The 25,499-nt window shown below is 48.0% G+C and overlaps 1 protein-coding gene across 1 annotated transcript in view; it reads left to right on the forward strand.

The window, feature by feature from the left end:
* Positions 1–2,926: 2,926 nt before the first annotated feature.
* Positions 2,927–25,499, forward strand: part of LOC140408517 (arylsulfatase J-like) — a 39,271-nt gene continuing 16,698 nt past the window's right edge. Inside the window, exon 1 of the mRNA XM_072495806.1 lies at positions 2,927–4,512. Within this exon, the coding sequence (XP_072351907.1) occupies positions 4,205–4,512 (308 nt within the window). The 5' untranslated portion in view covers positions 2,927–4,204. The remainder of the gene's footprint in view (positions 4,513–25,499) is intronic.

Consider the following 25,499-nt stretch of genomic DNA (forward strand, 5'->3'; position numbering starts at 1 on the left):
ATTAGTAATTAACTTATATTTGATCTCCCCAAATGTAGAGATGCCTTCTCTACATCCATGCTAAAAGTTCAACTGAATTAGTCAGCTATGATATGTCCATCACAAATCCATGTTAAGTCTCATCAGTTGATACTTACTCAAGTGCTCTGCTCAATCGTTCAGTCCTTGATGACAGAGTTCAGCTCATTTCCTACAGGGGATGTTTTACCAATAGGTGTGTCCCTGTAGTTTCCAGATGTCATCATTCCTTCCTCATTAATAATGGGGTAACATTTACAACTTTCCAATTTAACAGCACAAATCTGACATTGAAAGAGGTGGAATATTATGACTAATACACCTGCAATTTCCTCTTGTGGTTTTTTTAATACCCTGGCATCAAAACACTCTGGAACTGAAGTTTTGTCTATATTTATATCCTTCATGACTATTTTTTAAACTTATATTAAATGCAATAAGATCATCCCTCTGATATACTTTTAGCTTCCCTTGTACCTTGTTGATGCTTTGTTCTCATCCTCTACTGTGAAACTAGTGTGGTGTATTCATTGAAGAGATCAATCATAAACTTATAGTTGGTCAGAATGTCATCTGCACCTGTCTTTAATGGGCTCACATTCTCCTTGGTCACTCTCTTCCTATTGTAGTTATGAAAACTTTTGATAGCCATTCAAATTATTTTTCATATCCCCTGCTTGCAATTGATAGATTCCATTTGGGTGCTGTGGAAGGAGTGGAAACCTGATTGGAGGGATTTACATTGAGTTCCTGGAAAGACAGGCATGCATTTGAGAGGCAGTACCATGTTCTAGGACGTTGGAAAGGAAAACTAAGTTGGAGTCGGGATGGTGGTTTGCACGGATGGTGGAGAAAAGGGTTGTTTTTTTGAGGAGTGGAGTGATGACAGCAGATTTAAAGGAGAGTGGGTTAATGTCCAAAGACCATCAAATGTCACGTTTAGGTTAGTACATAACATGAAAACTCAGGGCACTGACATGAAGTAGGCAAATTAGTAAATTATGCTGGTGTCACGTACCAGTAATTTCTGGATTTGAGTGACAAAACACATGTATTTTTAATTTTTTTTATTTTATCCTCATGGGTTTACCCTGGTGTGCCAACCCATTTGAAATTCTTTGCAGTTGACAGTTCCAGTTGGAGAGTTAGTATTAGAATGGACAAAATTGATTGAATGGTCTCCTTCTGTCATGTAAATTCTATGATTCTAGGTGATAAAGTTGTACCTCTGAAAAGCACACAGCTCCATCAGTGTGATTTCTCAGCTGCATCCACCAGTCGCTATGTGGTCTCATGTAATCAATTCTCCTGTATCAGTATCTTCTGGAATATGATCACATTCTAGAGGTTGGTTGCCATGACTAATAAACAACTTCATTATCTTTGTACCATGTGACTACCAGGATGGCAGAGGGCAAACCAAAGGGACCCTGATCTTTTTTTCAATTGCTGTTCCTATTTTCTTAATGTAAACGTTACGTCGCTGTTTTATCTGTTGTTGTTTGAACATTCTGTTAGTTAGAAATAATAAAATTTTACCCTTTGATTTCAAAGCAAAACATGGCATCATGGTGGCACAGTGGTTCGCACTACTGCCTCAGGGACCCGGGTTCAATTCTGCCCTCTGGTGACTGTCTGCGTGGGTTTCCTCCAGGTGCTCCAGTTTCCTCCCACAGTGCAAAGATATGCAAGTTAGGTGAATTGGCTGTGCTAAATTACCCCTTAGTGTCCAAAGGTTAAGTGGGGTTACAGGGCGAGGGCGGGGAATGGATCTGCGTAGGGTGGTCTTTCAAATGGGTCATGCAAACTCGATGGACTGAATGGCCTCCTTCTGCACTGTAGAGATTCTATGATTTTTTTTCTTCCTTAGGAGCATATTAAAGATATTGCAGCAATCATTTCAATATGTCAGTTACCAGTGGATGCTGAGCCAGGGATTCGCCACATAACAGATGCAAAACAGAACTCCCATTGTTCGTTGCATTAAAGTGGGATGGACAACCAGAAATCATTACAGGTGAGCAACACATAGCATCTGGAGGTAAGTCAAATATTCCTCCATCGGATCCAGGGGAGAATTCGCAATGATGGAACACCCCTTTGACATTGAAATAAGTTTCATCACTCGAATCCACATTTTGATCAGATTAGCTGTACTCAGGTATTCAATTTTAAAAGAATCCATTCATTGACCACTATGAATGATGTTTCCATTCCCTTTAACTCCGAGGTTCATTGAGAATTGGCTCAAAATGTGCCCAGCCATGGACTTAATCCGGATATTAAGCTCTCGACTTCTCTGGTGTCAAAACTTATTAGATACCCATCAAGTTTCTCTGTTACTTTGACAGAGGTTTTGAAGGCTATTTATTTTGACAGGTTAGTACTTACAGCAGCAGGGGGATGATATAAATGCATGTGTGAGTTCAATAGATATTTAATTTTCACCGCAAATTCTTGAGGGGTGGATTAAAGTTGACGGGGCCATACTAGTGCCTATTAAAACATGACGTTTATTCACATTCGGATAGGATATTACATTTATTCAGTGTATGAATAATTTCAGAACTCTGTCTCTGTTATATCTGCCGTCCCTAACAGTCTAAAGGATCACGTCCCTGAGAAACTCTGCGCCTCCACAGAGTCCACCCCTCTCGTCTTCTATTGCAACACGTTTCTTTCCGCATTCTTGGAAAGAAACGCAAATCCCAACTCTGCAACTTATTAAAAGCGATCATGTACTTTGTGGCACAGATGTGACTGCATCGGCATTCCTGGTATACCGCAAAACCTATATCTTATCTGATTGGTATTAAAGCATCGGGGCAGGGTTGGACACGGTTTTTTGGGTTGGACACGGTTTTTTGGGCCCCCCCCCCCCCTCGCCGGCTCCGAGCCTCGGAACAGGCGCGATGCTGCAATCGCGATGATACCGCCACACTGGGTGTGCTGGCGAGCTCCAGCTGGTCACCGTGAGCTGGAGGCTGCCGACCTTGTGGAGAGAGCAATGAGGAGAGGTGGGTGTGGAGAGCAGGGGGCCACACGCCCAACCCACAGGGCCAGCTGGACAAAAAACAGAACGGGATCCACAGCTTCATGTGACTGACACACAGACAGAGGCAGACAGGCACAGAGACACACACACACAGCGCGGGGTTACAGAGAGAGAGACAGCGACAGACACACACAGAGACACAGAGAGCGAGAGATACAGAGAGACACACACACAGACACAGAGAGAGAGAGATAGAAACAGAGCGAGAGAGAGGCAGAGATGCTGTGACAGATAGAGAGGGACAGAGATACAGAGAGAAGGATAGAGAGAAAGGGACAGAGATACAGCGAGAGAGGGACAGATACAGAGCGAGGGATAGAGAGAGAGGGATAGAGAGGGGCAGAGATACAGAGAGAGGGACAGAAATACAGCGAGGGATAGAGAGAGAGGGACAGGGATACAGGGAGAGAGGGACAGATACAGAGCGAGGGATAGAGAGAGAGGGACAGGGATACAGGGAGAGGGATAGAGAGGGGCAGAGATACAGAGAGAGGGACAGAGATACATCGAGAGGGATAGAGAGAGAGGGACAGGGATACAGGGAGAGGGATAGAGATACAGCGAGAGAGGGATAGAGAGAGGGGGGCAGAGATACAAAGGGATAGAGAGAGACAGAGATACAGAGAGAGAGAGAGAGAAAGACACACAGAGCGAGAGATACAGAGAGAGACAGATACAGAGAGGGACACAGCCAGACAGACAGAAACAGAGATAGAGAGGCAGAGACAGACAGGGAGAGACGGAGAGAGAGAAACAGAGATAGAAAGACACAGAGACAGAGAGAAGGAGAGAGACAGAGAGAGAGGGAGACAGATAAGAGAGAGGGAGCAGCATCTCCATCCACCACATTCAGCCCACTCCTTACTCTCTGAGTCCAGGATGGTGAGAACAAGCCCGGGGAAGATCTCGACACCAGGCTGCAGGCTCCATCTGAATGTTGCCCATCTTCTATTTGAGAGAAAGTAACTGTTTCTATATTTCCCCCCCTAAAGAAAACACATCGGGATTACATTTTAACCAGGACTCTGAAGCGGCGGGTCTGTCACACTTGTTGCCAGCGGCTGTGGAAAGCCGAGCCTTGTTCATGCCTGAGCGGAGTGCGTTGAGGAGGAAGATCCCCGGCACCCAGTCATGATTGGCGCCCTGGCTGGCTTCTCGGTGGCCAGCTTGCTGACTTTCGGCTACTTGTCCTGGGACTGGCTCGAACCCGAGGCGGCCAACGCCGGGCGCGGCGAGCCGCCGGCAGGCAGCGCCAAGCCCTCCCCGCCTCACATCATCTTCATGCTGGCTGACGACCAGGGCTTCCACGATGTGGGTTACCATGGCTCCGAGATCCACACCCCGACCCTGGACAGGCTGGCCGCCCAGGGGGTTAAACTGGAGAACTACTACATCCAGCCCATCTGTACCCCGTCCAGGAGCCAACTCATGACAGGCCGGTTAAGTATTGGACACCTTTACTGCTCACCCTCATTGTAAAAGAGTTAACAATACTTATCCGTATGTTTGTGGGATCGAGCCGGGGCGCAGGGCTACTTTTGTCCACAGAATGTGTCGGGTTAATTCGGCCCTGCAGCAGCTGCCCGTTGCTTTTATTCTGTTAGCAAGATGATACCTGCAGGTAATGCAAATAAAAGCAGCAGGTGAAGCTATAAAACCCAGCCGGTATCCTGTTAATGTACTGAAATATATTGCTTACGGATATTTCTTTTGGATTAAGAGTGAAAACTCGCCAGTGTGTGGCAACAGGTAAAAACATGGCTCTTAAAAATGTGCCCTGTTAATGAATATTTGGCAGAAGAGGTTTATTGCTTGCTTTGGCTTAATTGTCTCTGTAATTCTTCACAGCAAGGACAGGGGGCGAAGGAACCCCACCCCATATCGTATGCGTAAGAAGGAATGTGCATGTGTTCTTCAAATACTGCAGTGAGAAAATAAGTATTATTGAAATGGAGAGAGATCGCAGAATTCTGTGGTACAGAGGTACCTGGGTGTCCTTGTACATGAATCACAGAAGGTTAGCAATGATGTAAGGTTGGCATAGCCCCATAGACCATAGGTTGCTTTCCCCTTTGAGAGGGCGAGCTGACGGTTGTGATCTAACCTGAGGATCACCACACCGCAGGCGAGGGGAAAGATTGAGAAGGCAGGGCCTTTATGAATAACCTCAGCTGGTAAGGGAATTGAACCCCTGCTGCTGGCCTCACTCTGCTACACAAACTAGCTGTCCAGCCAACTGCAGCAAGTGATTAGGATGGCAAATGAAATGTTGTCATTTATTGCAAGGGGAATGGAATATAAAAGTTTGTTACAGTTGTTTGGAGCGTTGGTTAGACCGCATTTGGACTGCCGTTTTGGTCTTGAAATGAAATGAAATGAAAATCGCTTATTGTCACAAGTAGGCTTCAAATGAAGTTACTGTGAAAAGCCCCTAGTCGCCACATTCCGGCACCTGTTCGGGGAGGCTGTTACGGAATTGAACCGTGCTGCTGGCCTGCCTTGGTCTGCTTTCAAAGCCAGCGATTTAGCCCTGTGCTAAACAGCCCCTGTTAATTGAGCAAGGATATAATTGCATTGGAAGCAGTTCAGAATAGGTTCACTCGATTGACTGCCGAGTTGAAAGGTTGGGCAGTTTGGGCCTGAGGAAACTCACGCAGACACGGGGAGAAGTGCAAACTCCACACAGTCACCCAAGGCTGGAATTAAACCCGAGTCTCTGGCGCTGTGAGGCAGCTGTGCTAACCACTGGGCCATCATGCTGCCCCAGTTGTGCAGTCTTCATCCGAACCCACCTAAACTACTGCACTGAACCACAGGGGCCTTAGAGGAGGTAGAGCTCAGATTTACCAGAATGATACCAGGGCTTACAGAATGAAAGTTTTTAGCTCCTGCACCACCGCTTGGCCAGGTCGCAGGTTTTGGGGATCTCAAAGGAGAAAGGCACAAGGGTAGGGTTGTGGTGAGGGAAGGAGAGAAAGCAACAGATGCATTCTTACAGCAGGTTCAATTTGTAAATCAGAAGGAGTTGTGGATGAAGGCGAGGTGGGTAGTGAGAAGGAAGATTAGTTAACAACATACTGTCATCTCTGATGGTTTCAGCCCTGCTGCTGGCCACAGCCTTAGCCATGGCCATTGCAATAAAAAGGATCTGGACTGCATCCAGATCCTTAGAACTGCGCTGCTGGCTGTTATACATATATTTTTCTCAGATCTGTGTGAACAGGTTTTATTTTCAGTGCTTTAAAATGTCAACTCTATGTTTCAGCTCCATTTTTGAGGCTTTTCTCCAATTATAGTATTTTCTCTGAGTCTACACCCAGGCTTACCCAATGAAGCATGGTGAGCATAGATCTGTTACCAGACTCACATAATCAAACACAGAACAATTGAACACTATAGTGGTATTGACCATGACCTCCCTTTAAGAGGTACAATGTTCTAGTGAAGCATCATTGCACTTCCTTAGAGGTCAAAATATCCTTCCTAAGGTGTAGTGCCCATAACGGAACACATTATTCCAGATGCAGTCTCACCATGCATTGGAATGGCCGTGGCATGACCTCTGACTGCTTGTACTGTCAATTCAAAGGCTAGTGCTCCATTAGGATTTTCATTTTTAAAAATCTATCCATAATATTTAATGATTTATGTAAATTGATCCCTAAGTCATTTTTTACCACTGCTGTTTCTATCTTCTCACCATTTAGAAAGTACTCTGATATATCCTTTTTGGGTCCAAAGTAGCCAATCTCACACTTGGCTATGTTGAAACCCATTTACCACAGTTTTACACATTTACTTAATCTATTAATATCACTTTGTAGTGTTATGCTTCCATCAAAATTGCTGAGAGTGTCAACTATCTTTGTGGACAATTTGGGTATGTGGTTAGCAATCCTATCATCTAAGTCATTACTAAATACAGTGAGTAACTGAGGCTCCTGTTGTAAGTTATTAATGCCATCCTACCAATTAGAATACCCGCCCGTTATCTCCACTCTCTTCTCCCGCTGCTCGGCTAATCTAGTTATGGGTAGATCAATAATTTACCCCCAATTCCATGAGCTTCAAATTTAGCTCACATTTCCTTATGAGGTGCTTTATCAAATGCCTTCTGGAAAATTCTTGCATACAATATCGATGGGCATTGGCTTGCTCACTACTTTAGTCATCTCTTCTAAAATAAAACCAGGTTTGTCGGGCACAATCTACCCGTTACAAATCCATGCTGGCTCTCTCTGATCAGTGGGACATTTTGAAAATGTTCAGTCACTCCAAATTTAAGTTTAGAGTCTCGTAATTTACTGACAACAGATGTTAGGCCAACTGGTCCATAATTCCTTGATTTCCATCTCTTACCTTTCTTAAGTAGCAGAGTAACATGTGCAATTTTCTGATCAAAAGGAATGGTTGAAAGAACTCGGGAAGATCATAGTTAGGACACCTGCAATTCTCTCACCTACTTGTTATAAACCTTCAGATGAAAACCATCTTGTCCTGGTGGTGTGTCACTCTTTATTTTCTTCATCACTGTTAATTTGCTTATGTTAAATTTTGGTGAGACCCCAACTCTGATTCAAAGTTAGTTTCTTTGGGATGTCAAGCATGCTATCCTCTTTCTCTACTGTAATACTGATGTCAAAAACTGATTTAACATTTCCTCCTTTTTCATTTTTATTGTCACTATAGTCAGTAATTTAAGGGGGCCACATTACTCTTAGGCACCCTCTTTTTCAGAATATAATTGTAATAGTTGCTTTACGTTGATTTTCATAACCCTTACACATTTCTTTTATACTTCCTTTTTGTAGCTCAGGCTATCTGTTTTGTCACCCTTTGCTGTTCTTTGTGTCTCTCCAATTCACCGGGATCTGTGATTTAGTTTTGTTGCATTCTTGTATACTTTTTTTCATTTAGTATTATGTTGCTCCTTACCTGTCTATTTGTCCATAGCGGTTTCTTTTTGACAGGTAGGGGCTCTTGTCCCTCAGCAGCATAAATTGGTTCTGTACACTTACTATGAAGTGCCTTGGGCAATTCTCGGTATCAAAGATGCTACGTAAATGAAAGTTGATGTATTTTTGCACAGTCTTGATTAACATGCCTCTGTGACGAACACAGAGTGGGAAAATGTTGACGACGCCAGAGAACAGCGAGTGAAAAATGCTCATGGCTGGGAAGTTAGACCCATTCGATCGGGGGCTGAAGACTGGAGCCAGTATATTGAACAAAATTCACAAAATTCTTCACAAAAATTAAATAATGGGGCAAGATAAACAGAAAGTTGTCCTATTAACAGTTTGTGGACCAACAACCTACAACCTTATAGGAAATTTGGCATCCTCGGAGACTCCTGACAGGAGGTAATTTGACCAGTTGGTGAAGCTGGTCAGGGAGCATTTCAACCTCAGATCCTTAATCTTACTATAGCAATTCAAATTCAATTCAGCTGTCAGGGTCCCAGGAAAGACAATCTCCGCTTTCATTGCCAAAATCAGGCAATGGGCAAATACTGCGGTTTGGTGTAGCACTGGGAGACATGCTCTGTGATCATGTACTATGCGGTATTAACAACAGTATGAAAAAGAAGCTTCTAGCTGAAAGGAACATTACGCTAGACAGGGCGATTGAGATCGCCCCGGCGACTGAATGTGCGTGTCACAGCTTTAAAGTGTGGAAGAGGGCGAGGTGAACCAGTTGTGGGGCGGTATGGCTGCAAGGTGCACAGTCAAGTTGACAGGCACAGAGGTTGCACAACCACGATCCTAGGAACAGGATCGTAGTCAGTGCCCAGGAAATGGATCTCACCATCAGCCCAGGATTCAGGATGACTTTTATCAGCGTGGGGGCGATCACCCCCAGGAATCATATTGCCGCAGAGAGTTCATTTGTTTTCAGTGAGGGAGGAAGGGCCATACACAGACACATTGTATATGCGGCACGGTAGCACAGTGGGTAGCACTGTTGCTTCACAACTCCAGGGTCCAAGGTTCGATTCCCGGCTTGGGTCACTGTCTGTGTGGAGTCTGCACGTTCTCCCTGTGTCTGCGTGGGTTTCCTCTAGGTGCTCCGGTTTCCTCCCACAAGTTCCGAAAGACGTGCTGTTACGTAATTTGGACATTCTGAATTCTCCCTTTGTGTACCGGAACAAGCGCCGAAATGTGGTGACTGGGGACTTTTCACAGTTACTTCATTGCAGTGTAATGTAAGCCTACTTGTGACAGTAAAGATTAGTATTAGTATTTCATTGCCGTACCCATCAAAACACACCAATTCAAAAAAAGAGCAGCAAACCACTGCACCAGTGAAGAAAATGGAGAAGAATTCAGATGAGGAGTTTGAAACGTACAGATTGAACGCGGTGAGAGTGAGCAAAATAGCCCTAATTGAAATAGCCCTCCTTGTAAATGGAATGACCACTAATGTTGGAGGCTAACACTGTGGCGTCGGCCACAGTTGTGGGTGAACGTACGTTTAAATATCTTCGAAGAGATGTTCAGTCTTTGGACTTGAGTGAGCCAAGAGCCAATTCGGCAACATATATGGGGGAGACCCTAAAAGATTTGGGAACAACAGTGACTCCAGTGTCAGATCAGCAACAAGATGGCCAGTTACCTATGATCATTGTCGAGGGCCATCGACCAAGTCTGATGAACGGAGATTGGTTGTGTCAAATCAAGTTCAACTGGTTGGAAATTTTTAAATCTCAAACTACTTCTTTCAGGAAGTCTTAACCCAAGCTCAACACTCATGTTTTTTTAGAGCAAGACAGTCCCTGAAGCCTGCACCAAAATGTGGAAGCCAATCTTACATGCCTGGAAGAACTGGTTTTCAGTATGAGCAGCCTCCATCATTCCTGTATCAAAGCGGATTGTTCCATTAGATATGTGGGTCTGCAAGCTTACAATCAATCAGGCAGCCCAAGTAGACAAATACCCAATTTCACAAACTGAAGACATTTTGCAAAGTTAACGGGAGGCCACACATACACCAAACTCAACCTCAGTCATGCGTACTTGCAACTGAAACTGGATGAACGTTCCTGAAAGTTTGCAACCATTAATACGCCTTAAGGCCTTTTTCAATACACGAGGTCGCCTTTTGGCATCTCCTTGGTTTGGTTGATATTCCAGCACATAATGGAATTTCTCCTTCAAGGCATCCCAAAGGTTGTGGTCTACCTGAATGGTGTCCTAATGACAGGAACATCAGATGAGGAGCAGCTGGCAAGTTTAGAAGAGGTATTAAAAAGATTTGGAGATGCGGGGATCCAACTCAATGATGAGAGGTGCACATTACAAGCTGGTGAGGTCACTTACCTCGGTTTCAAAGTAGACTCAAACAGCCTACACACACTTGAAGATAAGGTGAGAGGCATAAGAGAAATCCTGGCACCTAAGCATGTGGCACAATTAAAGTCCTTCTTCGGGATGGTGAAATATATGGTTGTTTTATTCCAAATCTTGCAATGACATTGGCACCAGTGCATACTGTTAAGATACTGGACCAGACCCGAACATTTTTTAGGATACCGGATGAGAATCACAAACTATTTTTAAAGTTTGTAAAACTCTGAGGAAAAGATAATTCACCCCAGGAGTGATGATTCTGACCAAAAGGTATCTTTTATGTCAAGACAAATTTTAATTTAAACACAGAATCAAGCACATTAACATCAAATAAATAGCTTTACAATGATCAGTTAAGCAGTTTTCAAACACAAGGAAAAACTTAAACTTACTATCAATACCTGCTACTGACGCCAATTAAGCAGCCTAATACAGTCCAAATGTCATTTATAAATAACATTAACAAAACAGGTTTACTTGCTTAGTTGGGAAGAGACTTTTGGAGAGAGTTCCTTTCAAGAGCAGATCCAGCACACTTCTGTCTTGTCAGACTCAAATTGTGAAGCTACAGACAGACCTTGCTCTTCCTAGCAATTACATCATCTGTATCCCACAAATTTCACATGACTGGCTCAGGACCTAATTGGTATCCATTTGACTGTATTACCCTTGCATAGCGGCAGCTGGTAAGAACTCCATCAGGCAATTAATTGACCAGAAATGAGCCTTCTGTGAGATTCTGGATACTCAAGTTGAATTCCAAACTCCCCTCCCCACCTCACCCTCTCTGAGAGTTGTCAGCAGACACAATGTGGTTTTCAGTGATGCACACAGCAGAGGCACAGGGCGTGATTCGCTCAAGCTTAACGAGGCCAGTGAATAGCAAGTCAAAAATGAGATCTGTGCCAGGCACCAAACAGTTTGCAATGCAACCTCCTGCTCCAGGAGGCGAAATCGGGATCTCGCCGTAGCATGGCAAGAAACCAATTATCACCACTTAAGCTCCATTTCCATACAATTACCAAGAGCGACCCCATATCCAACAGCCTCCTGTCATTCAGCGGCCTCCCCAACATATGATCACGCTGACGCCGATTAGTACTCCTTTTGAAAAACGTGAACGTCAGGCCATGCAGCTGAAGGCTATTGCTAATAGGGAATTGCCAATCATGATTAAGTGAGCACTTTAAGATGCCAAGTGGACTCCTGTAGGTGGCCGGGCCATGTAGCATGTGGGAGTCATTGCTTAGAATCCCAATCACACCCCGATGCCTGGACACTGTGCTTGAACACTGCGGGAGGCAACATCACACACGCAACATCCGAACACCCAGGGGGTGGGACACAACTCTGGGGACATATCCACGGCTGGAGGGTGGGTGAACACCACGGGGAGGGGGGGGGGAGTACCTGGAGAGATGGACAAAGGGACTGGGGGTCAGCCCGCATTGCGAAAGGAAGTGACAGAGGCATCATAATGATTGTGCGAAAAGATGTTTAATGTGTTGTACAAACCCCACTCCCGATGGTGCCGCCCCCCCCCACCGCCCACATCCCAACACCCACTCCCCTCCCCACCCCCTACCTACCTCCCACCCCGATGCCCTCAGTGATCCTCAACGTGCTTTGCCCTCCTAGCTCTACCACTACGTTTTGGTATGTCCCTAGTATGCACATCTGAGGTGGAGGCAGCCAGCTGCTTACCTCGTCCAAGGCCTTCGATGCCCCAGGTGGGCATCCTCTGGGGGCTCTGAGGCCAGAGGGCCCCTGCGCACTTGTCGGCGGTACATGCACAGTCATGTCACCCTGTCCCTTGTGATGACCTTGAGATGCAGCCTCATCAGAGGGGTGGAATTCGGGGGAGCTGATTGAACACCATCGCCACTCCATGGGACAGGTCTGGTTTGGCACCCAGCGCCCCCTCCCAATCGGTGCCCATAGGGCCCTGGGGTTCACCTTGGAACGGAGGGGCAGCTGGTTCAAGGCCTGGCTGCCTCTGCACCATTTGGCTCTGCCAACCCTGGTGTTTCCCCATGGTCTGCACCATAGTGTTGGCGCCATCGGTGATGCTCCTCAGTGATTGGGAAGTTGACAGGCACAGAGGAAGCACAACCATGGCTTAAGCCATGCCCACCTGTGACTGGTACAAGCTTCGCAGCGCTTCGGCCATGTCCATCTGAGAGCGGGACATGTCCCACAGAACCTCATCAAGGTCAGCTGGTACTGGGTGCCATCCCCCAGCAAGTCGAACATTCTGCCGAGGCAGTCGGCCATGGCCGTCACTGACTGCGCAATGCCTTGGACACCTTCACTCATGGTGCCGATGTCCTGCACCAGGCTCTCCATGCGTTCGCCACCCTAGCAGTGTTGGCCTTCGTGCCACTGATTGCCGGTGCCATCTCCTGCTCCCCTAACCTCTGGGATCCCTCCAAGCAGATATGGATCTGCTGGACTGACACTGACATCTCCCTCTGAATGTCCAGGTTGGTCCTTATCGTCTCCATCAGCTCCGGAATGACCTCTGTACCACAGGCTCAACATCAGGTTGGCAGCTTGGGATCCAGCTGGGTCCTGGGATCTAGCAGCCCTCTGACTGCTGTCTTGCCTGAGGGTTCCTGTTTCCACCTGGTGTGCATCATCAGAATGTGGTGCTCACCAGATTGTGCCCCAGAAGACTGACCACTAACATGTCCCACCGAAGTATGTGTTTCTGCGCTGGTGGATGGTGGAGATGACAGCTATGCCGCGACTATGGTGGCATCCTCGGAGCTCTCCTCCGAGGTGGTCTCCTCGGAGGCAGGAGATGGTGCCGCTTGGGATGGGCTGGCGCCGCCGGCTGGTGGACCTGTGGGAGAATGGGCATGTGGTCAATGGGAGGGATGGGTCAGTCAGTCAGGCAATCACTACTCATGTTTGACAGGTCCCACAAGTGGAGCCCGGTGGTTCCTCACCTGTGTGGCATCTGCCAGCCTCCGCATGGCTGACCGATCTGTCCTTGGCCACTCCAGGGCATGCTCCTCGAAGGAGGTGAGGTTTCTTATGTCCGGCACCGCTCCGTCAGTCTGGGCCATCTCCCGACGGTTATGGGAGAGCTTTTCCCGTGGAGACACAGAGAGGGCATCGTTAGCCAACGTATGGTTCACAATGGTGGGAGAGGGGATGTGAAGGAGGGGTTGGGGGGTTGATGGGGTGGAGGAAGAGCTGGTGGTCGCATGGGGAGATGGGGGTGAATGCTCCCTTGGGGGGAGTGGGGGGCATTGGTGTCTACTCACTCATGCTGCCTGGTGAAGGTCAGTCCTCCTGGTCACACTCCCCAAGCTGACAGCTGCCACCACCTCATCCCAGGCAGCACTAGCTGCCTTGTGGCTGTCTCTCCGGGACTCTTGGGGGAACAGGACATCCCTCCTGGCCTCCATGCCCTCTAGCAGCATCCCCAAGTCAGCATCTCCGAATCTTGAGGCCGGTCTTCTGGGTGCCATTATTGCAAGCTGGATGGGTTGGCTGAGCAAGTGCAGTTTAAGTGCTGCTCGACTTTGTTAGAGGGGGGCTGGCAAGCGTGATCCCAGCGAATTATTTGCGATGAGAAGCGCGTGAGGCCTCGTTAAGTGGACCAATTAATGTTGAATTGTGTTGCCGCCCTCGCTGGGCTGAGCACCGGGAAGCTGCATTTCCGCTCGCTAACGTTTTTTCCGGAGAATTGCGCCCATAGAATCTCTGAGGGACCCAGGCCACAAATGAGCGAGGGTGGGATGGCAGCCGTGGGTAGGTGGTCGCTGGTTGTCGGAGGGAGAGGTTTTGGAAAACATGACAGAGGGCGTGTAGCTCTCAGCGGCCATCTTTCCCTCTCCTGTTGCTGGGTCCCGCGATCATGTACTGAGTGCCTTTGGATGAGGTCCCCCAGGTTTGCTTTGTAGACTTCCCATGTGGTGAGACCTGCAACTGCCACTGGTTGAATACCTGCAGTGATGGAATCAGTCCAGTAGTGGATATTAATTGCCCACTTAAAAGCCTCAATTGGCACCCTCCCAGCCAATTAAATGCCCCGACCTCCAAACATGTTGTCGGGGAGGGGTATGTGGTTGGGCTGAGGAAGACGATAAATTCTGCCCAAGGTGTGAACAAGAACAAAGAACAAAGAAAAGTACAGCACAGGATCAGGCCCTTCGGCCCTCCAAGCCTGTGCCGAACATGCTGCCCATCTAAACTAAAATCTTCTGCACTTTCGGGGTCTGTATCCCTCTATTCCCATCCTATTCATGTATTTGTCAAGATGCCCCTTAAACGTCACTATCGTCCCTGCTTCCACCACCTTCTCCAGCAGCGAGTTCCAGGCACCCACTACCCTCTGTGTAAAAAACTTGCCTCGTACATCTACTCTAAACCTTGCCCCTCGCACCTTAAACCTATGCCCCCTAGTAATTGACCCCTCTACCCTGGGAAAAAGCCTCTGACTATCCACTCTGTCTATGCCCCTCATAATTTTGTAGACCTCTATCAGGTCACCCCTCAACCTCTGTCGTTCCAGTGAGAACAAACCGAGTTTATTCAACCTCTCCTCATAGCTACTGCCCTCCATACCAGGCAACATCCTGGTAAATCTCTTCTGCACCCTCTCTAAAGCCTCCATATCCTTCTGGTAGTGTGGCGACCAGAATTGAACACTATACTCCAAGTGTGGCCTAACTAAGGTTCTATACAGCTGCAACATGACTTGGCAATTTTTATACTCAATGCCCCGGCCAATAAAGGCAAGCATGCCGTATGCCTTCTTGACTACCTTCTCCACCTGTGTCGTCCCTTTCAGTGACCTGTGGCCCTGTACACCTAGATCGCTCTGTCAATACTCTTGAGGGTTCTACCATTCACTGTATATTCCCTACCTGCATTAGACCTTCCAAAATGTATTACCTCACATTTGTCCGGATTAAACTCCATCTGCCATCTCTCCCCCCAAGTCCCCAAACTGAGATTATAAAATACCCAAATTGCTGCATGAGAACACTATGAATGCACCAATGAAGGATATTTTCACTTCATTTCAATTTTAAAATAACCTGCATTTTCCCACTCCTAACTCTTGCAACTCTTGTTTGTTCATGTAAAATTCCGTATCTGTGGCTCATATAGCAGGCTATTGTTCCAAGACAATATCACCCTTTTAAGGTGAATTTATCGTCAAAGTCCACAAAGTTGTACACTCCATCTGGACTTATTCATTTTACCTCCCAATAATTTGGCATTGTAGTGACGCAGCAAGCTACTGCTTACAAATTTGGACATAGAGCCACACCTGTACTTCTCACAAACAGCAAGTTACTGGTTTCTTGTCCATGATGTGACACAGGCTGCTAAGCAGATGCTCAGTGCTTCCCAGGTCAGAAGCCGATCATGGAGCAGTTTTGTCAGATGATTAGAAGTAGAATTCCGCAACCTGGGAATTCCATTGCACAAGAATTAAGAAGTGGGAAAAGAAAAGCAGTGAGTGATTGGACTTGGAAACTTGGATCCAATTCCCAGCCTTGGCTGGTATTGATGTTTCAGCTGTTGTCAGGTGACTTCAATTAACTGAGGCATTAGATATAACACAAGTGAAAATGGGAAACATACCTTGAAGTTGTACTTTATACCCAGAGGATGATAATAATAGCTCCAGAATCATAGGTATTGTCAGATAGGAGAGACACAGCACTGACAAATGCTGATTTTTGACCTTTAGCAAAATGCGCATAAATCAGAAAGGTAGGACAAATATATTGTCAACATTGACAAGAGCTACCTCTCATGAAAAATAATTCTATTCTCTCTGTGTCAGGAAAACAACCAATGTCACGAACCCTCTATGTATCATTAACATTTTCACGAAAGGCTGCTATCATCGTATCCATAGTGCCCCTATCTGCTCAGAAACTGATTAACTCAACACTTGGCAGTCAGGCATTTCAAAAAAAGTTAATGCATGTCAGTCTGCAAGCTATGAAAATGCATGAGAGAAGTCTCAACATTAACACCTGTAGAATGAAAGGCTTGTTTTTGCATGAAGCTGCTCACTTTTAGTGCTGACTAATTGACAGCTGAGATCCATGCGGCACACAGGAAACTTTGCACCACCCAAATACATCTATTGTATCAGGAAAACACCAAGAGCTGGTTGCATTGAAAAAGCCTTGCAGATAATCAGCCCATATCAGAAATATGCGCTAACTGGAATGGTTAACCTTTCATGAAATTATTTTCTTTATTGTTTAATGTTTGTGCCATAATTAACTTGTGTCTTTTTTTAATGGAATTATCCTACTTGTAAATAAATCTAACTATTAGGTTTAGCATCTATGAGGGATGATGGTGTGGATCTTACTACTTCTTGAAACAGATCTTGGTGAGAACTCCATGTGCTCTCTTGTGGAATATATTGTAGCTCAGTAGCAATTGATAGTCTCAAGGCATGCCACACCATTAACCACACATGTAAGGGAGGCAATGGCATAGTGGTATTGTCACTGGACTAGTAATCCAAAGACCCAGGGCAATGCTCTGGGATTGTGGGTTTGAATCCCACCATGGCAGATGGTGAAATTTGAATTTTATAAAAATCTGGAATTAGAAGTCTAATGATGACCACAGCATCATTCTCCATCTGCTGCTGTAACAATGTACTAATCCTTGTTCCCCTCCTTCTTTTATGTCAGTCAGAAAAATTGGGCTTTGGATTGACTTAGACTGAACAGGAGAATCCTTCCCATGACAGATTTTTACCTTTTCAAACACCAGCACATAAATTGGCAACCTCCTTGGTATTAATATCCAGTTAGAAGGGTCTGCGCAGCATGGTTCACAGAACACAAGTGAATAAGTGCATGAAAAGACAGTTGAAACACTCTATTTAGAGTGGGTGGGGTGGCAAGGGTGTGAGGAGGCGTGGGGGCATTGGTAGTGTGGAAAGCTTGTGTCTTGGCGCTGCAAAAGAGTACAGAGGTGCATACTTCAGGGTGAAATCTAACGGCTAATAATTGTGCAATGCATTGGACAGGAACCTTTGGCAACAGGGATATCAGCTATTGTGGAGTTCAGCAAATGGTATCGACAGGTTGCATAAAGGAAGAAAGGTTTGCATTTATGTATCCTCTTTCATGATATGAGACGATCCCAGAGTGCTTTAGAGCCAATGGCATATTTTTGAAGTGTTGTGATATAGGACACACAACAGCCAAACTGGGCACAACAAGTTCCCACAAACACCGATGCAAATAATCATGATAATCCTTTTGTTATGCATCATCACGTCAATGGCTGTTGTGAGTGTCCTCCTTGCAGGAATCTATCTGACACTAATAAAAGGAATTGTCACACAAGCGTTGTTGAGGGTCAGGATTTGGTCAGATCCTCTGCCTTGGACACACTTCACTCATCCCTACTTATTCCCATGGAAATCTGAATGAAACAAAGGGGCCAACCTGAAACTTTATTGCCAACCTGTTTTTCAGCAGTGAGGTGAAACTTTTAACAACAATAGAATCACTGTCAACTTCCTATTGCCTTCATGCCGATTAGATCTTTGGAGAGAACCTTGAAATAAATGGGTTCACTCACCCCTGCTCTATCCAATGGAACTGGAAGTACAACAGCCTATCCAGTGGTTCTTAAGGGGTTGAGTAACCTTATTTTGAATAAAGACAACAAATTATCCTCACAATAATGTAAAATGGATAATAGCAAATCGCAGCCCATTTTAACATCTCTCCTGATTTTTATTTTTGTTTGCCTTTGCATTGTGTTCCCAGGGAAATGAGGGCCGGACAATAAACGTTGGCCTTGCCAGTAATAATTTTTCATTCTCAGCTCACATCCCGAGAATTAATAAATAAAGAAAAAAAAGTGTCAAGATCCATAGCCTTCACTGTAACCAGTGCACCTCGCCACGGATGCTGGTGTTTAAGATGGGAAGAACCTTGGGTGGAAGATGAGTAATATATCTGCTAAGCACATTTAGCTCAAATCACTGCCCAAAAACTTCAGCTTTGTCTCTTAATGAATGTAATGTTTGCTGCATTGCATGTTGTTAAGGGCAAATCTTCAAAGATCAAAGCTAGAATATGGTGATGACCCAGGACTTTGCTCGTGGTTTCAAGTCTCCTATTTCACTTCGCCTCAGCAAGAAGAATGGAATAGTAACTGTGAACAATCATTAAAAAGAAGTGCTATCAAAGGCTGTTTCCTGGAAGGTGCCGGGGTAAGGTAAAGATTTGTAGGCTCAAAAACAAAATGCCGCAGATACTTAAAATCAAAATAGGAACAGAAAGTGCTGGAAATATTCAGGAGGTACTACTACTGCTCCTAATTTGTATGTTCATATGTAGGTCAGTCATTGGTCTGAAACAGTGGCTTGAATTTTACAGGCAAACAGGTGGATTTGGTGGGCGTGACGAGGAGGGCAGGTTGGAAAACTGGGCTAGGGGTGAGGGAGGTAGCTGGGTTACAATGTCTCCCTGATGCATTCCCACCGCTGGACAACATTCCCAGCTGGGGTGTGCAAGGAAGTGGATCAGCTGCCCGCCTCAGCCAGTCGAGATAATTAAGGATCCCGACTAATTATTGATTGCTGTGCAGCCCAACAAGGCAGCTCCATGTTGAGTTGACCTAACGGACCAATCCCAATCTCAGCAGCAGCCGCCTTTCCCAGTGGAGGAGGTGATGCTCCACAACTTTTGGCCCTCTGATTGGTCAACAGCATTGAGAATGCATTGACCAGGCTTCCGGTTGCGGCTATGCCTGGGTAGGTCGCACGGTCGGCAGCTCCCGCCGAGAACGGACTTTTGGAACCTTTTAAGGAGCCGCAGCGGCACTTGGATGACGATTCCCGGTGTGGGAAGGCAGCAGTAAGGTTCCCCCAGCACTGCATGGAGTGGACCAGGAGTGGAGCGGTCAAAAAGGTGATCTTGGAGAAGAGAGGAGGACGGGCGCGAAAAAGCAAGATGGCGGCGGGCGGAGACCAGGCAGCGTGGGCGCAATAGTTGCGGGAGCAGCAGGAGTTCCTGAAAAGCTGCTTTGCGGAGCTGAAAGCAGAGATGCTGGCCCCAATGAAAGTGCCGATTGAAAGGCTGGTGGAGACCCAGAAGGCTCAAGGGGCGGCGATTAGAGAGGTGCAGCAGAAAGCCTCTGAAAACGAGGACGAGATCCTGGGCCTGGCGGTGAAAGTGGAGGCACACGAGGTGCTGCATACAAAGTGGCAGGAAAAGTTTGAGGACCTGGAGAACAGGTCGAGGAGGAAGAATCTCCGGATTCTGGGTCTCCCTGAAGGTGTGGAGGGGTTCGACACCGGGGCATATGTAGCCACAATGCTGAATACTCTAATGGGTGCGGGAGCCTTCCCGAGGCCCCTGGAGCTGGATGGGGCTCACAGAGTCCTGGCAAGGAGGCCTAAGGCAAATGAGCCGCCAAGGGCCGTAGTGGTGAGGTTTCACCGCTTCACGGACAGAGAGTGCGTCCTGAGATGGGCGAAGAAAGAACGGAGCAGCAGGTGGGAGAATACGGAGATCCGCATCTACCAAGACTGGAGTTCAGAGCTGGCTAAGAGGAGGGCAGGATTCAATCGGGCAAAGGCGGTTCTCCACCGAAAGGGGGTGAAGTTCAGGCTGTTGCAGCCAGCACGATTGTGGGTCACTTTTCAGGACCGCCACCATTATTTCGATATGCCGGCGGAGGCGTGGACCTTTATTCAGAACAAAAAATTGGACTCAAACTAATGGTTTGTGTCATAATATACACCAGTATATCATGGTGCAGACACACACTGATGGACACACAGTGGGACCAATCAACATACACAACACCGCAGCCAATCACCAGTGAGAGCACACGCACTATAAAGACAGGGGACATCAGAGTTCCCGCTCATTCGAGTAGCAGCTAGCTAGGAACACAGAGCTCACAGCCTGCAACACAGACATTCACCATGTGCTGAGTGCATCAACTGGTTAGGACAAGGCAAAGGTCTTTAGTTAAAGCTGGTATCATATTTACCCACTTTAAAAAGGTTTAAATAGTTAACCTTTTAATAAAATAGTGTTGCACTACTTCAAGTGTTGGTGACCTGTATGTGATCCAGAACACCCAACACATCATGGTACCAGGAGTGGTTGCATACTAGCACTTCTTAGACCTACCTGAAAGTGATCTGCCTTCCGCCAGCATTCCGTCATTCTGCAACATGGACAACATCAGCCCGCCGCCGCCGATCCGCGTCGCCGGCAACCTCGGGGCCAACTGGAAGATTTTCAAACAGCGCGTCCAGCTCTACCTCGAAGCCACGGACAGGGAGGGCGCCTCGGACACCAGAAAGATTGCTCTTCTCCTCTCCACGGCCGGGGACCATGCCATCCATATTTTCAACTCTCTCACCTTTGCAGATGACGAAGACAAGACGAAGTTCAAGACGGTTCACCTCAAATTTGACACTCACTGCAGCGTAGAGGTGACTGAAAGTTGTGAACGCTACGTGTTCCAGCAGCGTTTGCAGGGTAAGGACTAACCTTTCCAATCCTTTTTAACGCACCTCCGCATCCTTGCGCAATCTTGCAGCTACGGGCCCACCTCCGACTCTATGATACGTGACCAGATCGTTTTTGGTGTTCAGTCGGACCCCCTACGTCAGCAGCTCCTCAAAGTAAAGAAACTCACCCTAGCGACCGCCATCCAGACCTGTGTCCTGCATGATAATGCCACCAGTCGGTACTCCCATATACAAGCGGCTGAAATGGCGCAGCAAGGTCCCCATGAGGCGGAACGGGTCCAAGTGATTGAACACCTCCAGGGCCTAAGCCTGGATGAGGGCGGCCATTTCGCGTGCTTTTCGCGGACTCCCACGCTTGTACTCACCAAACGAGGGGACGGCGACATGGAGGAACGTAATGCGCAGGCGCGCACCACGCAAGACCACACCGCGCATCTGCAGTGGCGCAGCGAACATGCTGAAATCACGACGTGCAGCAACTGTGGCTCCGCCCATTTAAAGCGGCAATGCCCCGCAAAATCTCGACAATGCCTACAATGTGGAAGACTTGGCCACTATGCTGCCTGCTGTCGAGCAGCTCAGCCTTCCAATTCATATCGCTTCAGCCAGCCTCGCAGGAATGTTCAGGCAATTCAACCCACGGTCACCGAGTCCGATTCTGACCTCCCACACAGCAGTGACACCGAGGGCCCGAAGGCGCCTTTTCGAGTCGGTGTTGTCACGAAAAACAGGCTGTCCCCGAAGCAAAGACACCAGCCGCTGTCGGTATACAGCATCGATCCAGACGATGAGTGGTGTGCCACCCTGAAGGTCAACCGGTCCCAAATACGATTCTGCCTGGACACTGGTGCCTCCGCCAATCTCATGGTGTGGTCTGCTTTCCAAAGCCTTTGTGTCAAACCAACCATTATCCCATCGGCCTGCCAGCTATTGGGCTACAATGGCAACATCATTCCTGCTACCGGCTCATGCCAACTCGAAGTGACGCACAAGTCACGAAAAGCCATCCTTCCTTTCGAGATCGTGGGCTCCTCGAAGGACTCTCTGCTTGCCGCACAGGCGTGCAAATTGCTAAACCTCGTTCAAAGAGTTCACTCTCTCTCCCCTGATGACACATCTGCCTTCCAGGATGCTGACTTCAGGGTGCAACTCAACACCATCATCGACCAGCACCGCAACGTCTTCGAAGGCATGGGCACGCTCCCATATACTTACCAGATCACACTCAAACAGAACGCCACGCCTGTGGTGCATGCACCTCGCAGAGTCTCAGCACCCCACAAGGAGTGCCTCAAGCAGCAGCTGCAGGACCTCCAAGACCAAGGAGTGATCTCCAGAGTTACGGAACCAACCGACTGGGTCAGTTCCATGGTGTGCGTAAAGAAGCCTTCCAGCGAGCTCAGAATCTGCATTGATCCGAAGGATCTGAATCGCAACATAATGAGGGAGCATTACCCTATCCCCAAGCACGAAGAGATCACATGCGAGATGGCTCGGGCCAAGCTCTTCACCAAACTTGACGCCTCGAAAGGATTCTGGCAAATTCAACTGGACAGATCCAGCAGGAAACTGTGTACCTTTAACACCCCTTTTGGCAGATATTGTTACAACAGGATGCCGTTTGGGATCATATCGGCGTCAGAAGTATTCCACAGGATCATGGAAAAAATGATGGAAGGCATTGAAGGTGTTCGCGTCTATGTGACGACATAATTATTTGGCGACTGATATGCAGGAGCATATCAGTCGCCTCCAGCACGTGTTCAAACGTATCCGGGAGCAGGGCCTATGCCTCAACAGAGCCAAATGCTCCTTCGGCCAGACGGAACTCAAGTTCCTAGGGGACCACATCTCCCAGTTGGGTGTGCGGCCGGATGCGGACAAGGTGGCTGCCATCACAGCCATGAAAAAGCCAGAGGAGAAGAAGGCGGTCCTCCGATTTCTGGGCATGGTCAACTTCCGAGGGAAGTTCATCCCTAACCTCGCCTCTCATACCACAGCTCTCAGGAACCTGGTCAGGAAGACGACAGACTTCCAATGGCTTCCTGCCCACGAGCGCGAATGGAGAGAACTTAAAACCAAACTTACCATGGCCCCAGTATTGGCCTTTTTTGATCCAGCGAAAGAGACAAAAATTTTGACCGATGCCAGCCAATCTGGCATTGGGGCAGTGCTCCTGCAACGCAATGAGGCCTCATCATGGGCCCCCGTTGCAATGCGTCACGCCCCATGATCCCCACGGAACAGTGCTACGCGCAGATAGAAAAGGAGTGCCTGGGCCTGTTGACCGGTGTCGTCAAATTTCATGATTATGTGCACGGCCTTCCCCAATTCACCGTCGAGTCCGACCATCGCCCGCTGGTCAATATAATACAAAAAGACTTGAACGACATGACGCCTCGCCTCCAGCACATTCTGCTCAAACTCTGGCGATACGACTTTCAGCTCGTATACACCCCGGGCAAAGACCTGATCATAGCCGACGCTCTGTCCAGGGCAGTCAACACCACATGTGACCCAGCGGGATTCATCTGCCAGGTTGACGCCCATGTGGCCTTTGTGGCCTCCAATCTACCGGCCACGGATGAACGCCTCGTCCAAATTCGCCGCGAGACTGCAGCTTACCCCCTGCTACAGCGTGTCATGCGCCACCTAACAGACGGGTGGCTCAAGGGCCAATGCCCGCAGTCCTACAACATCAGAGAGGATCTGGCGGTAGTCAATGGTGTTCTCCTGAAACTGGAGCGCATTGTTATCCTGCACAGCATGCGCCAGCTCGTCTTGGAACAGCTACACGAGGGCCATCTTGGCGTGGAGAAGTTCCGCCGATGGGCCCGAGAGGCAGTGTACTGGCCCGGCATCAATGACGACATCGCCAACACAGTGCTCAACTGCCCCACCTGTCAGCGGTTCCAGCTGGCCCAACCACGTGAGACCCTACAGCCCCATGAATTGGTCACGTCCCCTTGGTCCAAGGTCGGCATCGACCTGTTCCACGCGCTGGGCAGGGACTATGTTCTGATTGTAGACTATTTTTCAAACTACCTGGAGCTGGTACGTTTGCACGACATCACATCGTCTGCAGACATCCATGCCTGTAAGGACACCTTTGCTCGTCACGGTGTCCCACTCACTGTGATGTCGGACAATGGCCCCTGCTTCGCAAGTCAGGAATGGCCCAACTTTGCCAGGAGGTACAACTTTGTGCATGTGACATCCAGTCCCCTGTACCCCCAATCCAATGGCAAAGCGGAGAAGGGCGTCCACATAGTCAAACGGCTCCTCTGCAAGGCTGCCGATGCGGGATCCGACTTCTACCTCACCCTGCTGGCCGATCGCTCGGCCCCACTGTCCACTGGCCTTTTTTTTTAAAAAGAGAATGCATTGACCATTCTTTTTTTTTGATGAACAATTTTATTGAGGCATTTTGGCATAGGAAACAAGAATACAAAACAGTGTGCAAAGAACAATCAACATAGTGCAAAAACCAGCTCCCCTCCTACAAGGACCCGCCTAACTACCCCCCTAATCTATGTTGCCCTAACCCCCCACCGCCCCTGCCGACGATTAATTTTCCGCGAAGAAGTCGATAAATGGTTGCCACCTCCGGGCGACCCCTGACAGTGAACCGCTCAGAGCGAACTTAATTTTCTCCAGACCGAGAAATCTCGCCATATCCGATAGCCAGGCCTCCATCTTCGGGGGTTTTGAGTCCCTCCATGCCAGCAGAATTCGTCGCTGGGCTACAAGGGAAGCAAAGACCAAAACGTCAGCCTTTCTCTCCTGGACTCCCGGGTCCTCCGAAACCCCAAAAATTGCCACCTCTGGACTCATCACCACCCTTGTTTTCAGTACCCGGGACATAACGTCCGCGAATCCCTGCCAGTACCCTATGAGTTTTGGACATGCCCAGAACATGTGGACATGGTTCGCTGGTCCTCCCGAGCATCTGGTGCACCTGCCCTCTAATCCAAAGAATTTACTCATCCGGGCCACTGTCATGTGGGCCCGGTGGACGACCTTAAATTGAATCAGGCTGAGCCTAGCGCATGTTGCGGTCGCGTTTACCCTGCTCAACGCCTCTGCCCATAAGCCCTCTTCTATCTCACCTCCGAGCTCCTCTGCCCACTTAAGCTTCAGCTCCTCAGTCTGCGACTCCTCTGCCCCCATAAGTTCTTTGTATATATCTGAGACCCTCCCCTCCCCCACCCATCCACTGGACACTACCCTGTCCTGGATCCCCCTAAGTGGCAGGCACGGGAAGGATGGAATCTGTCTGCGTAGAAAGTCCCGTACCTGCAAGTACCTGAAATTATTCCCTCTCGCCAGCCCAAATTTCTCTTCTAGCGCCCTCATGCTCGGGAAGCTCCCTTCCAAGAACTGATCCCCCATCCTCTCAATCCCAGTCCTCCGCCATGCTTGGAACCCACCGTCCGTACTCCCCGGGGCAAACCGGTGATTGTCGCAAATTGGGGACCAAACTGATGCTCTCACTTCCCCCATGTGCCTTCTCCATTGGCCCCATATCCGCGAGGTCGCCACCACTATAGGGCTGGTGGAGTATCGTGCC

Source organism: Scyliorhinus torazame, chromosome 3, assembly GCF_047496885.1.
Source record: "Scyliorhinus torazame isolate Kashiwa2021f chromosome 3, sScyTor2.1, whole genome shotgun sequence".
Taxonomy (NCBI): domain Eukaryota; kingdom Metazoa; phylum Chordata; class Chondrichthyes; order Carcharhiniformes; family Scyliorhinidae; genus Scyliorhinus; species Scyliorhinus torazame.